Source organism: Parambassis ranga, chromosome 20 (assembly GCF_900634625.1).
Source record: "Parambassis ranga chromosome 20, fParRan2.1, whole genome shotgun sequence".
Lineage (NCBI taxonomy): Eukaryota > Metazoa > Chordata > Actinopteri > Ambassidae > Parambassis > Parambassis ranga.
This window is the reverse complement of record NC_041040.1, coordinates 14,083,277-14,099,386: the sequence shown is the minus strand read 5'-3', so window position 1 is coordinate 14,099,386 and position 16,110 is coordinate 14,083,277. Positions and strand designations below refer to the sequence as shown.

Below are 16,110 nucleotides of genomic sequence, written 5' to 3'. Positions count from 1 at the left end.
TTGTTGTCATTGATGAAATCACAGGTGCCAACTTTCTGTTTTGAAAATGATGCCTAAGGGGTCCTGCCATAAACGGCAGTTCCTATATTTCACCTATAGGGTTTTTTTTCTGATAAATGATTGTAGAGCAACAGATTGACCCTAATTAATGAACCTCAAACCTTAACTAAGCCAGTAGGGAGATGATGAAACAGATGGAAGCCTACTCTTTGTGGCTTTTTCTTTTCTGTATAATCATCTATCTATCTAAACAAACTGCTCTTTTGTGAGTCAGCTGTGGTGCTTAATGATGTAGTTGCACAAATATATGACATAATTATGTTGGTTCAAAGGGAGCACAAGGACATAGAAAGGAGATGGACAGACAGAGGATGACACCCAGGAGTGCTCGCCCCTCCACATGTTCCCAACACTAAGCAAAGGGCTTTGCTGAATGATTCAGGGCTGTCAGCAGATATGGCCTGCTTAGTCTTTTTTAATAAGCTTGGAGCTTAAAAGTACAGTTCACTGCTAGACAGTAATGGTGCTGATCCTGATATAGAGGGTTATTTGTTGCTCAGCAGAGATTTTTCACTTTGAGCAGGGGACAAATAAACCAGCAACGTGCATGTTTCACAACTTAAAACCTTGAGGAAAATCATAGAATTTACCTAAGGAACACGTTTTTGTTTTCCATCATCACACATCTTTAAAGCCTCCTGCAGCTGTGCTGCTAAGTTATTCATGGTTGTCCTAATAATCTTAATAAAAGTCTTAATAATGTCTTACTTTGGGATCATTTATCAGCTTCAAATTGATGATGTCAATGATTATCAATTGCTGAAAATGATCTGTTTTTTTCAGTCATTTGTGCCCCCCTCAACACTTCATCAGCACTTCCGCCTAGCAGGATTACCTCAGGAGGAATCTGAGGAGACAAGAGACTTTATTTCAGGAGCAGTCACTGTCTGCTAAGATGAACTGTGAACAGCTAAAGATAGACACTCTATTTTAGTAACTGGAGATATTAAAGATACATATGAAGCAGGAGAAGAGAAGACAAGAATGATAGCGCTCTCATTCAGATAGCGGCTGACTATGAAACGGCTTTAATGAAACATCCAAAGGTTATCTTCAGTCACTGACCACTATGCTAATTATAGACATTGCTGATTAGTGGTCAGATGAAGATTAGCTCAGCAACTTATTTTGGTCATTAATCCACCGACTTATAATGCAAGTACATCAAAAAGCTCAGCCTTTAGGTTTTCATAAAGAACTTCCAAAAGCTCTAAAGTCAACACCCAGTATAAATGCACCACAACCAGACTATCGAACATCCAGCTACATTCCAAAGGTATATTAACGACATGTGAAATTCAAAGAGGTATGAAGAACAGGATAACATTCAGAACAAGTTGTCTAATCATGTCTGACAGGAAATTAATTTGTTCCACAAAGCCAAATGTGATGGTCGCACAGCTATTGCTCCGCTGATTTAGAAATATGTTTCAGCTTGTGTCATAACTAATTACCTTTCTTAGTCATCACCTGTTTATTTATGTGTCATTACGAAGGTGTACACTTTATAAGGGTTAAAAGAATCCATGAAATCTCATTAGGCTGCCACTCACTCTGGCAACCTGGAAGACTGATGGAGGAAACCTCAGATGAAGATGAATAACAGGAGTCTTTCGTAAAATGCCAGCTCAAAGCAGCACTGAGCAAAAGGAATGAATGGGCCCTTTATAGAAATAAAATACTTAGCATGAACCAAAAGCCAAACAATAAAACAGGAAGTAGATGACCGAAAACTGAATCATTTTGAATTTTGTGTCCCTCCTGGCTGCGTGAAGCAATTTAACATGTTTTTTTGGCCTAGTAATAATCATATTAATGATCATTGCTCTTCTTCCTCACTTTTAACCAGTAAGGTTTGAATCTTAAACATGATTCTTTAAGTGATTTCAGCTGCATCACAATTAGCAGTGCAAATGCTAACTGAACCAGTGGTTTCTACTACTATGGAAACTCAGCATCCATTTTTTGCTTGGACATAACCACAGCAGCCATTATATAAAACAGCAGAACAGCTACTAGACTACAAAGAGCTCAAAACTGTCTTGTATGCACACAGTAAAAGAAGAAAAACTAGTGCTGAGGCAGCCTGTGCTAAACAATCACATAGAAAGAGATCACATGATTTTTCATTCAGTAAATAAAATGCATTTAACTTGCTGTTTTTTTGTTAATTTACATTTACATTTTAAAATAATATAATATATATAATATAAAATAGCTTGATACTATAAACAGTAGCACTTCTTGATTAATACTGTGTCTGTGTTTCACTGGGTTGCAAAGGAACAATAGATCGAGTGTGTGTGTACATGAGTATTTGATGTTGGCTTTTTTAAAAGCGATGACTGAATGCTCTATTTTGGTAATGAATGATTTATTTCTGCTCGCGCCGTACCTCCCGCAACAACACAATGCAGGTATATTCACGTCAGCACAAGTGAGATAAATTAACTCCGTGTCTATCTTTAGCAGGATTTAGAGCGAGCAGCTAGACTGATTTATTACCACCATCTCGTCTGTGTCAGATGAATGATGAGCATCTAGATATGAAAACTACAACAAGACAGTTTATGGCCTTGTTTTCCTTTTGTTGTCAATGGCCTCCCTACACTGTGCAGGAGCACGCTGAAAAGGGTTGTGTTTACATATCTGACATACCTCCCTAAATGTCTGTGACCTTCTTCATCCTGTATGCTTGGAAAGCTACACATACTGTCCCTTGGTGATGATTCCATGCGGTAATAACCGCAGCTAATAGATCGATAGCATGACAACAGCAGATGCATATTAATAAGCACTGTGACGTGGGTCCAGTTAGGCTTTGAGACCTATTCCCTAATGATAGGAGGAAAATGACACCGACAAACCCAGTAATGAGCCTATTGTTAAGTCCAAATCTAGGAACATGGTCCCAAACCTCCGGCCTCTGATCCCAGACAGCCATGACATCTGAGGGAGGAAAATGCTAATTGGGCTCTGATGTGCTATACGGTATCCACAGAGAGGAAAGGTGGAGGAGAAACAGGAAATGGGCCGAATGTGAGCAACAGACACAATTTAAACAGAGTACCTCTTAGCAAGGTATGCTGTGAGCTGCTGTCAGCTGTTTCCTCTACGCACAGGGTGAGAGATACTGACACAAACAGCCCTGACATGCAAATTACCCCCCCCCCCCCCCCCACTGTAACAAATTACCACCTGCTGTCACATATTCACTAGTAATGCAGACCTCTCCCAATACAACCTGTTAAACAAACACAGATATTTTGCCTAATTGTCCACAGTTACTGCTAATAAATGATAATTAAAAAGGGCATTTATGTCATTCGGCTTCAAGGTGAGTTAATGGTAAATTAAAATGTGAAAAAGGTGCATGTCTAATTGTCCATAATGTCTAGGTTTTTAGAATCTGATTCTTCATTTCACTCTGAAGATAATTTTTTCACACAATGATTCCAGAAAAACAAAGCTAAAAATATTAATAAGCCAGAGAAAACTTGTGCACAACCATGCACATCAACTTGCTTCACCAAAGATGTAAAAAGGTAAAGCCACACTTTTCCATTGAATGCCTGTACTTTGCACTTCTGTATGTCGCCCATCACAGACACAAAGACACAAAGTCTAACTTACTGTAAAGGTATAGTTTCATGTAATTTCATCAGTGGGCAATTGCTTTAATCACAATTAAACTACACTATACAACACACATTAGTTTTAATGAAAACGAAAAAGCCATGTAAACACCTGTTAAACTTAACTACTGTTCATACCAGACTGCCTTTTGTTGCAAACCCACAATGTATTACTTGATTAAGGTTACATTTTGTTGCTATAAAGCTTACATGATCACACATTTATGAATAAATGTCTCCAGCCCTCAACGACTAAGAGGATGGACTCAAAGTCACATTCTGTGCACATAACTTATCTTTCTTTTGTTAGAAGTCTGTCAGTAAAAAAAGGACACATTAAACTCAGTTTTCTATAATGGCTGAACTTTTGCACTGTGCTGCAGTCAGTCAAGCAGGGCCCAGGGGGCGGACTGATCAAAGGGCTTCATGTGGATTCCCCTCCAGAAATCTGTCACTCACTCAACCCCCGGTGGAGAGAGGAGATCCTGGGTTGGAGTTTGGATTGTTGAATAAGAGCTGAACATGAGAGAGTAGACACAGTATTTGTGTCAATACTAAAGTTAGATTAAACCTAAATAAATACAATGTTGAACAATATTTTATCTAAAGGCAACTGATAAACTAAACAAAAATTAAGTGGCAATGGACTAAATATAGAGCTTTACTACTTGTTTAAAGGTAGTAAAAGCAGTCTACACTGATCCACATTCACTCATTCACAAGCACATAGACACCACGGGGAGCAAATTCAGGTTTTTTTGCCTAAGGACACAATTGCACTCAGGCCTGGGGATCAAACTGCAAACCTTTCAGTTAGGGGACAATCACTTTACCACGTGAAGCGTTAGATTTTGCTTCAAGGAGAAGATGACTTATGACCAGTGTTGGACAAAGCACTTTACTTGTATTATTAGTTGCTGTTTGATTAGCTTCAGATACCAAAGTTACTTGGATTAGGGTTGTAAAACTGAAAATGCTACAAAGCAAGCTCCACACTGCAACAAGCCTCTCTGGTATCTTTTTTGGTATGATGTGAAGAGTTCTGCCACTAAAAGCAGAATTCGCATGTACATATGACCACAAGTGGCCGTGTGCATGAATGCAATGAACATAACATCTTGGAAACGCGACATGATTCCATGACCAGGAAAAACGGATGCAAATTTGCGTCTTTAAATCTCAGAATATTAACTGTCCTGGCGCTCTGGGGTTTTACACACAACTCTCTCATGGTTGAAAAAGGACTTTAACACAAATAGGAAACAGATTTAGGATTAGGCCTATTATATGTATTAATATATATGATGTGTTAAATCTTGACAATGAGAACATGTACAATTCTTTACTTTATAATTTAACATATGAGACATCTGGCTTTGTCAAAAACCTCCTTTGCATTTTCATTAAGTGACTTTCAGATACTTCACCCAATACAATTTATTTCCTGAACAGAATTTTTTCATGACTTTGTTTGTTGTCTCTGTGATTAATTTGTGAAAGCATTAGTTACGCTGTGTGTGCCTGTCTGTGCACTTTTGTGAATCACCACACATTTCTCAGCCTTTCCTGTTTCACAGCCTATTTATCAGCCCCTCCCTGCAACTTGGCATTTCTTCCTGTACAAGACAGCATAGCTGTGACCGAAGCCATTTGAGTGAAATATATCCACCGTGATCTTTTGGTACTCAGGGAGGCCACCGGCACCCCATCCACTCCCGACACTTCCTCCTGGGACTGGTTGCTTGGCAACACTCTCTGATTGGGTTAGCGGGGTTAAGAAAGGGTCTGGCATGGGCCGAAGAAATCAGATCACTCACATTGATCATCCTCTTTGTACGGTCTGCTGAGAGGCGAGGCCGCAGCCACAAAATCAAAGCCCTGCCTTCATGTCTGAGAGGGGGTTATTACACACACAGGGGAGCGGAGAGAGACATGCTTTGTGTGGTTGTTCAGTCCAACATCCCAAACCGTTCGTGCCGATGTGCAACTACCACTGCTCACAGTCGCAAGTGATGTGATTGTAATTGAAGCCCTTTAAAGAGATTTTCAGGCACTGCACAGGGCAGGTGTGAACGCGGGGGTGTGCAGACAAGCCTTCAATGGCTAGAAAAGGTCCTGCTCTCTGGTGACCTATTATCAGATACCATGAAATATGGGGATCTATTTAAGGTCATTACCTGTAATTGAGACTGACACAAAAGTGTAAAGAGGAGTCACTTGTGGTGGAAGAGAACAGGGTGGAGGGATACAGGCTGAGCGGTGGTAAATGTCACTCACTGCACCCACAGCGTATGACTCTCACTGGGAGGCAGACTCTTTCTTTTTTTTATCATATTGCAGTGATTATTAATTTACATAGAAAATGATATTGTGTATGCAGAGTGTATGGCAGGTTTTGACTTGACATGGCAGGAAATGTTTAATTAATAATAAAGCCAGAGTTTAATTTTTAACAAAATGAAGCATGGGTCAATTGGTCAAAAGACAATATTTACTGATGTGTGGTTGCTGTAGAAGCCAGTAAAGTCTGTTAAAGTTAGGAAATGTATGTGGGGGTGGTGGATTGCAATATTCCTCCAGCAAGGCCAAAGATTTGTAGCCGATCTAACGTCCAACTGCAGGATTCTTATTGTTTCATGTCCTTCTCCCTCACTTCAGTTTTCATTCACTGTTTAGTTAGTCCTGTGGTGAGGTTCAGAAACCGATCACCTGTAGCGTTAAACACTTTTACAACATTAAACAAACTGGTCCCATCTGGAACCAGGGTGATACCTTAGTAAACAACTTTGAAATTTGAACATTTTGTATGTATGTTCTTGGACTGGTGTCAAAGAGAATTACACAGCTCACGTTTATATTATGATGTCATGCAAAATTGAGGGGCGTGGCTGGTTTGAGTGACAGATGGGGTGCCATCACAGTTTGTCTGAGCGCCCGCCTCTCCTAATTGCCCATATTTGGACCTACCGGAAGACTCAGATGCTGACAAGATGGCATCTGCTGGATTTAGATTAACACCAAGTGTCCATCTGTACTGCACTCTAAAAATATAAAGCTGTTGTTTTCTATCAGGTGTACTGTAAGCTTCTATTTTATGTGTATTCTCGGGTCTCTGAGCAGTTAAAACTAGTCCACACCAGCTCTGTGCCTTCACATTGTTGTGCTTGCACGAAGTGTGTGTGGCAGTGTTGAGACTAGCCAACTGTTCCACCAGTCCTGCCGGCCTGTGGTGGCGACTGCTGAAATCCTGGAGAGGTGTAAAGTGCAGCGAAGCAGTGTGTGGCGCGGGCATGGTGATCCCTCCCACGTCTCTTTACTCATGCTGTCCCGAGGGGAGGCAGACACCCGGCCAACTGGTGTCACTCTGCCTCTGCCAAAGCCACTGAGTCACCACGAAAAATGGGGGGACAAGCGTGGTCTCATTTTGACCAGTTTCCATTTGATGCTGATTTATTTTGTAACATCTACACAACTACGACACATTATAGTACCCACACACAGATGGAGGAAATGATCGTATGTCTGTTATCCCAACCTTATGCAGTTTGTGAGAAGGGAGGGTCTGCTTTCATTGAACATTTTCATTTTATAATGGTATCAATGGCTTCAAAGATTAGACAAAATTTTTGTTTACAAAAATTTATTCATACAAATCTTACAACACTTTTTTTTTAAACATTTATTGACTTGACCCTTTGCAGATCGCCATTTGAAGTAGTAATCTATTATGCACTTTTCCACACATTAAATATATATATATATATATATCTCTGAAGGATTTGAATTTAAGTAAGGCTATTGGCGCTTTGTTTATTATCATACATATAACGTTTCATCCCTTCCGTCTACGTTCACAAAACGTCTCTAGAAGAAAACAAAACAAAGTGCAACAGAAAAGCAGTGCAAGCGAGAGCACTTGATGTCTAAGCTGGATGGCACTAAAGATCCTATCAAACATCTGAGCAACACAAAACATGAAAGAAAACAACAACAGAGGGGTGAAATGTGAGCTGATGATGTGCAGCATTGTAGGGCCACTAAATAGCCATCTGTGATTCATGGCGATTTTTAAAGTCGATGCAAGGCACCACAGCCGCAAACTGCTTCCTGCGTCACAAAGCCTAGAGGGGAATGCAAAATTAAAGAAAGATTGATACAGTACAACATAGATCGAAGAACTTCAGCCTGCTGCTTGAAAGCTAACGCTCCCTAACTAATCTGGGAAGAAGTGTGCAGACTGGGGCACTTTTGTGTTGTGATTTATTTAGATTGACATTTCGGTTTTTCTTGATTTTGGTCCTAATGTATTTAGTTTGTAATCTATTCAAAACACTGGCAGCTTTCTGGCCTCACTGCAGATAAATATTTTAAAAATAACCACTTTTTTTCCACAGCTTTTTCTTCATGTACAATTTTAACTGTAGGTTACAAAATCAGAACATTTAACAGGTTGTTTAGAAATGTCACTGAGGAGAAAAGAACACAAAACAACACCCAGAAATGACAGGTATGAAGTCAGAAAGCAAGCAGAACCATCTAAGTTGGAGTCGTTTGCACAGATGTGGTGGCTTTAGTGCAATTTACTTTAATCATGCAATCTACTGTAGTTTTTGTTTTGTACATCGGTTCACATGACAGGAAAGGGAAGCACAATAGACCCAGAAGGTTCAAACACAAAACTGCCTCGTACTGTTACTTCTCTCACAAAGAACAAACTGATGGATAACTCACCATGTAACAAGTATCATTACTTTTCTTTTTCTTTTTAGTTTTTTTTTTTAATTTGCCTGATGGTGCTGGAGATGCCAGTGATACTTATTATATGGGCGGAGAGACTTGAGCAGAAGTTTCCAAACACACAGAGAATTCAGTTGATAGGAACACAAGATTGGCACTTTACATGAGTCGAAAGGTGTAAGCTCACTTTGCGGAAGATAAAAAGGGCGAGAAGAACCTCAAGAGTACTCTGGTCCTCATCTCAGGTTTGGGATTTTTTTTTTTTTAAAGGGACAGTACACCTCAAAATCAAACATCCATATTTTCTCCTGTGGCCTTCAGTGCTACAGTGCTTACATAGTTCTGGAGATGGTTGTTGGACAGTAGAAACTTAACTGGAATAGCAATATCTCTTTCCAGAAATCCAGGTTACTGAAGAATGAAAGATGCATGTAGGAACTATTTTCTACCAAACTACACCCAGCCACTGCATGTGCATGTAAACAGTGATGGAGTCCTCTTCATTTGACACGTGTAGTTTGGTATCTATGAAATAGTTCCTTCATGATATTGGTCTGTGGACATTATTTTTGGAAAGAGACATTGTTATTGTATCGTATTATATTAAAGTAAAGAAGAAACCAACAAAAAAATTTACAGGGAAATAAATGAATGTTTGATTTTTTGGGGGGGGTGAACTTTTCCTTTAAAAAAATCATCTGGTCTAACCCAGATTGTTTTGTCATATCAATCAGTTTTGATATGTGTAACATGAAGTCTCTCCACGTTCAGTCTATTTAGTGTGAGACTCTCACCAGAGAGAGACGGGAGCACAGATGAGGTGGAAGAAGAGTATTTGGAGCAAGATCACACGAGTGTTAAAGGTGAGAAGGGAAAAAAAAGGAAGGAGGGACATGAGAAGTCCCTCCAAAGGACACGGCCTCAGGAAAGAGTCTGAAACTCACCAGAAATTCGGGAGAGAACTGTTTCAGCCAGTCTCCCAAAAAAGCCTCAAACTCATCCCCGTCCGGGAGGGCATCAAAGTCTATCTCTTGTAGGATATGGTGAAAACCTATGTCTTCAAGGCTGTTGTGAATAAAGACAACTAATCTCTTAATGTCACTTTACAAAAAAGCAGCATTCAATACATTGATTGTCTTTTAAACTATTTATTTTCCTCACATTCATGTCTATGCGCTAAATGTTTAAAAGACAGGGCTGTATCATCATCATCATCATCATCATCATCATCATTATCATCGAACAACTGTGTGTCCCCTCAATAAATAAGTCTAAAAAAAGTAAATCAATGAATACATAAATAGAGGCTATTTTTTCTTCCTTTTTTTTTTAAATGAACAAAAAATTGGTCCACAAAGTAGATATGTGCGTCCTCAAGTGCTTTAAGTATAAAATAAAAAACAATATTATTATCAAAATATTCATTTTAATGGCTTACTTCATACATAAATACATGTATAAGAACACAAAAAAGCGATCCACTGATTGGTCAGATCTGACTTCATATGGGGCTGCACACACTTAAGGTTTTTTTTTTATATGTTTTTGTTTATCAAGGAGAGGAAAAGAGGGGAAAGAGGATGCTACAAATAAGCCAGCCGCCGTCCTTTGTTTCTAATTCTCTGTCTATACCTTTTCCCAAGGACTGCCGCCAGGTATTTCTTGACTGCCATTTGCTTTCGGTAGCGGCTGTAGCTGTCTGTGAAGATGCCGTCCGAGTGTCGCTTGGACAGGAGCTCCGAGCTGTCATCCACTGCTTTACCCCCACTGTGGGTGAGAGGGAGAGAGAGGGACAGAGAGAGAGAGAGAGAGAGAGAGAGAGAGAGCCATGTCTCACTACCATCACACGGATTCAGTGCATGTGCATTCACATGACCATACAGCCTGTGAAGGTGAAGAAGAGCCACCATCTTAAAGGGATAGATAATCAGTCCCCATTTTGTTCAGGACAGTGTGATCTGTATCTCCCTTTAGCACAAAAGGTCTTTGCTATATGATCTCAGACAAGCTTTTAATTTGAAGGCATGCTCGTGTTCCTTATGTACTTAAAGGGACAACACACCCCAAAATCAGATTTTCAAATTTTTGTAATTATTTTAGTTTTAAAGGCAGGCTCATCACACCGAACTATCACTGGGTTAGCTAAAGATTAAAGGGACAGTTTACCTCAAAATCAAATAAGTACGCCTGGCAACCACATCACTTTGTAGAAAGGAGGTGGCAATCTAACCATAACAAATGTTAGGGCTCAGCTGAAGACGCCAGCAGTATTTATATCCAGTCATGCTGTCAAAAGAACCAGTCGGTGGTAGGCAAAGATATGGCTGCTAGGTGTAATTTGGTAGAAAATAGTTCCTGGATGATTATCCATTCTGGGACATCTTGCTGCCATCTTGCTACATTATAATGGGGGAAGGCAGTTACCTCTAGAGGTGATGTCTCCAAGACTCTGCAACTCATATCAAAATAACCATGATGGATAGAAAGCACTGTAGGTCACAAGCAAAATATGAACGTTTGCCTTTGGGGTGAACTATCCCTTTAATTTTCAACAGAACAATATGGCGTGCATGTTATAAGATGGCCTTCTCCTACAGCTACAGTACAACCCCACCTCTTTCCATTGCGGAACCACTCCTGGGACTCAGCCCTATAAATTATTCATAAGGAAATGAATTTAAAACCTGAACCTGTTAATTCTTCCCTCTGTGCTGTGCTGCACAAGAAAGACACCTCCAGAATCAGTCACTTCTTACGTCTCCCTGACGAGTTTATAGCTTTAATAAAAGGCTGATTCAGAGGGCAGATTCGGGAGGATAATGGAAACATATACAGCACGTATAACAGCGTGAATTATGAGCTTTTAAAGGAGCAGTCCGAAAGAAACAAAACACACACAAACACATACACAGGACGTTAAAGAATAGGTGACAACCAAGAAGGTGTTCTTACCCTACACGTTTTGCCATCAGAGAATGAAGGTATTTCCTTGCTGATAACTGACCCAGCGCTTTCCTGTAGGCTTTATTAAACATGCCGTCTGCATGCCTTTCCGTTCTGGGATGATAGATAGCCACACAGTAAAATCACCAAACACACCCAGCGCAACAGGCAACACTTTCAGAATATATGACGCTGAAAATCGGCTTTTGTTTCGAATAGAACTTGATTATTTGATAGTTTTTAGTAAATAGATAGATAGATAGATAGATAGATAGATAGATAGATAGATAGATAGATAGATAGATAGATAGATAGATAGATAGATAGATAATGTGTGAAAGGGGGTTTGCTGTATTATTTCCCCACGTTATTCTGCCTTAGGTGAAACTTTGCTGAATATTTATTATAGAAACGTGATTTTAAGCGCAGCTAGATATTATTTTTCTTTCTCTTGCAAATTTTGTTGATCCATTCTTATAAAAAATGCTCCCCTGGAAATAAAGCTGAAAAGTGACAGGACTCATTAAAAAACGTAACAAAAAATAATAATTAATAAAAACACATTTTTGTGTTACAAAATTACGACAATACTTTGATTCACACAAAACGTACAACATTTAGACAGGGATCGGACAACAGCAATGAGATGGATGTTTTCAGCAAAGGTAAAGTTTCCACATGATAATCACCTTTTCTCCGGTGGATAGTACAGAGTGTAGAGGTCGTCAGCGGCAGACGGAGCGCTTCTCACATCCACTTCGTCTCTGTCGTAATCCAGGGAGGGTAAGGAGTTTCCATCCTCATCATAAACCTCACTGAACAAAATACAAGATATACGTTTATTTTCTGCACATACAAATAAAATTCAGTCTCAGAGACAGGAGTCCAGGGAGAAAGGACACCAGCGTGACACTTTTTACGCGTTAAAACTATCCAGACATCTTGCCAATAACTTTGAAACCTTTAACCACTAATTATGTAATCACATAAATTGATAGATGTATAATGGCTGCAGATCAGATTGAGACTTCACTGCCACAGTAGCCTAAATTACATTACCGCCGCTCCCTGGTGAATGTTCCTCAGCCCTATGGATTGGCTGTCAGATGCGGTTTGTTCAGTAATTCGATAGACTATTATACGCACAGACAACAACTAACTGTAAAGCAGATGTGGTGTTTATCCCTGCTGACTGCTGTCAGCATTTAAAAACATTTAAAGCAGCAATACTGCACCAAAAAAAAGTGATATTCAAAAACACAGGTAAGAGTGTACATACCTAACACTTGGAAAGCTAAGCCCCACAGGTGAGCAGAGGACGCTGTAATGCATTATGATTCCATAGATGAGTAATGCTAAAGTCGCTTTACTAGACATTGTCCTGCTGAAAAAGAAACAGAACGAATTCAAGTAAGTGAAGGAACATTTGTTTTTCTCCTGATATTTAAGCCACTTTCACACCACACCTGTGACTTTCCATGAGCGACAGCCACACCTGACTTTTCCACCAAACTCTCCACACTTTTACGCAGCGTAAAACCCCCCCAAAGGTGTCTCTTCTTACCAGTGGCGAGACGCGATCCGCTGAAGACCTCAACTGGGAGAGTGAGATAGGATCTCAGTCTCTCTCTCTCCCTCTTCCTCTCTTCTTCCTCTGTGTCCTCAGTGAAGCTCCTCTTCAGTGTCCTTTGTGCTTGCTCCGAGTGTGCAGCCCTCCACAGCTCAGTTCTCGGGGATTTTCTACGTGTACTCGGTCATTGGCGGAATGAAGAGCGCAAACACATGTGGCTGCGGAAAACTTTCCTGCGTCCTGTGAACTTAGCTCCCTTTGCTTTTTTATCCATAATTCCGAAAGGCATGCCTTTTTCACTTGTCACGTAGGTAAGGGGTGGGTGAGGGGGGAGTGGAGAGGGGAGGTGGGCGGCTGCGTCATCGCCCCCCGTCCCATTGGAAAGCATCCTTCTTCCGCGTCAATGAAAGACCCCGAGCCAAGTCATAAAAAGGAATGGATCTTGAATTCAAACATGATCATTAATTAAGGCGTGAATTAATGTCAACATTTGACGTCACGCCATAAATAGATCACGTGGTGGGTCCTCTGGGGCCCGGGGGGAGCTGTCCGGTGCTGAAATGTGCGCTGCAGCTGTCCCGCGCTGATGAATGACTGTCAGGGTTTCTTCCAGAAGAAGTTTCTCTCACTAATGCAGTTAATAGATGTCTCAGAGGCTGCAGTTGCCAATAATTATTTTCATTTCCTGGTTTTATTTCCTGCTAATGTCAGAGATCAGACTCATCACTTACACCACCAGTTATATAAGTATGGCTCAGAAGATAAAGCTGAGTTTGTTGAAGGACTGGCGTTACATAAAATCTTACAGACCTTTGGTCATACTACCATATCATCATATTGATATATGTAGATGTATACTGTCATGAGGAACAGAGATGTATCTGAGGCAGCCATTTTGAATTTTGTAGTCATTTTCGCGATGTCTGACCCTCCTACAAAAGTTTTCACGCCCCACATACTTCATCCAATTCATCTGAAATTCACTGTGTCCACTCGTGACGCCATATTGAATAGATGCATTCTAAAACTCGCAAAGTTGAGCCTTCGCCATTACACAGGAAGTTACTGTATGTTTGCAGTACCACCAACATACTTCATCCAATGTGGACGAAATCTTACAGGACTGATGAGAATATGATGATCACTCATAGCGCCACCTACCTGAAGCGAAGAGGATGTCTCTTGTTTTTGGTGTAAGTCTCTGGAAATATAGGGGAGGAGACTGTGCGAGGCCAGTTGTGCGAAGGCCCCGTAACGCTGCTTGCAGCTTTAACTTTGGTTCTGACCTTTTGTAATCAGAAATCTCAGAAAAAAAGTCAGACTTTGAAGGAAGAAACATTCAAAAACAATAAAGTTTTGAAAATGAAGTCTTTTAAAAATCCTCAAATCTGAGATTAGTCCAGCAAAGAACTGGGAGCGAAAAAGTTGAATATGAATGAGTCAGAATCTGTGGTCTCTATCATCGTCTGTTGCTTAGTAATATTTCACAGCACCTGCAGCTTGGCCAGGGTCAGAGGTCAAAGTCAGTCACTTGCTCAATTCAGCATATACACGTCCTTTTTCTCTTTAAATTACACACACTCAAAGCATTCACCTTCTATTAGGAGCAACTTCAGAGCTTGCTCAAGGACGCTTCAGCACATGGAGCAGGTGTTGAACCACCAACCCTGTGCTCACCGACATCCAGATCGACTAAAAGTCCAGCATTTCAACCTCAGCACCACTGCAGACTGACCACACTACTGTTAATACATCAATGTGCTGGTGCTGGTCAGTCAGGAGCTTCATTATGTGGGATGGTTTTCAAACTGAGGGTCTGGCTCCTTCCAAAGACCACAAGATCACAAGTCAGGACAAAATCCAGGTCTCATCAGAATCTGTAATTCAGATTCAGTTTCATCTAAAACATGACAATGTTTCACTTTTCCTTTCACCTCGGTGTTTACGGTGCAGACACTCTTCATTAAGCCCTGTCCTTTTTGCACTCAGGTATCAGGAACATGTGTGGAATCTTTAGTGGGTGATTCAGACCATTCGATCCTCTGCGCTCTCTGACGTCATGTGATGGTTTGCTTAGCGCAAAGACACGCTGCACTCACTGAATTCATAAAATGTAGAGAGAGGAAGCTGAGCCCTTCACTGCTCTGAGTGAGCACTGCCCCCCAGTGGTAATGAAAGGATAGTACATGAGGAGAGAAACTTTTAAAGTCAGGCACTGGGATAAAGACACTGTGCTTCTGAGTCCTCAAAACAATTTCCTGTAAAAAGAAAACCTGCTAATAACTGTTTCGAAAACATTTCTTTATTTATTGTATTTTTATCTCATGTTTGAAGTAGGATAAAATCAGGTCTTTCTGGAACTGAACACACTGAAGTGTTAATGGTGGCACCTTCCAGTAACTCATCACTGACATGACAAAGCAAAACACAATAAAAAAAATCTGTTTGTTCAGATGTGTCTGCAAACAGCAGCTTCCTTGAGTTCACACTGTTTTATATCTTTTGCTTGGAAATCGCTCTGTGAGTGATCATAACAGCAGACAGGATGGTAGAAGAACATATGACTCACTCTAATTTTAGCACTGTTAGCTTTTTATAGCACCTGCCCGCACTGACATGCTGTGTTTAAAGAAAACACTCAGAAGACAAGGTGTGACAGAACATGAACATGTGTGTGTGTGTGTCAGTCATGTAAATCTGTTTGCTTCCTCATGGGAACAAAAAGCAGCTGCTTACAAAAAATAATTCGTTTTTGTAGCTATAGGTTATAAGTTACTGTTGGAAACATGACTGCAAATCTTTAACATGCTTTTTTCATTAAAACTGTAAATTATCATTTGTGTAGAGGAGTTGTTTTGTTGTAGTAGTGCATGTAACAGGTGGGCCGTGGCAAGATGGGTATGCTAACTGAGGCACTGGGTGAGACAAGAGTGAAAAGTGCAACATAAGGGGAAAACAACCAAGGAGGGACACAGGCAATTTGCTTTGTTTGTCAGTTTTACTCTATTATAGTAAATTAGTGTGAGCAGGTAAAGGTTAAATAATTTTCTTCTCCTGATATAAAACCCTCCATTTGCCTACACGGCAGTGTAGGAGCGCCCCCTACTGAACTGTGACAGATAAACATCAGTATAAAACAAGCCAGGCAAAGAAACTGTGATTCTG

The 16,110-nt window shown here is 40.4% G+C and overlaps 1 protein-coding gene across 4 annotated transcripts; it reads right to left on the bottom strand.

Annotated features, from left to right (window-relative positions):
* Window positions 1-7,502: 7,502 nt before the first annotated feature.
* Window positions 7,503-13,196, bottom strand: adcyap1a (adenylate cyclase activating polypeptide 1a). Of its 4 annotated transcripts, XM_028432963.1 has the most exons (7): window positions 12,940-13,196; window positions 12,655-12,759; window positions 12,065-12,190; window positions 11,385-11,489; window positions 10,065-10,199; window positions 9,377-9,497; window positions 7,503-7,816 (listed from the first exon to the last, which is right to left on the bottom strand). In XM_028432963.1, exons 2-7 carry the CDS (start codon window positions 12,750-12,752, stop codon window positions 7,808-7,810), a joined length of 594 nt encoding a protein of 197 aa, XP_028288764.1. In that variant the 5' UTR covers window positions 12,753-12,759; window positions 12,940-13,196; the 3' UTR covers window positions 7,503-7,807. The 4 variants fall into 4 exon arrangements, with proteins under 4 accessions (XP_028288764.1, XP_028288762.1, XP_028288763.1 ...); XM_028432961.1 differs by having other exon boundaries at window positions 7,503-9,497; XM_028432962.1 differs by having other exon boundaries at window positions 7,503-9,497; window positions 12,655-12,756.
* Between the last annotated feature and the right edge of the window lie 2,914 nt (window positions 13,197-16,110).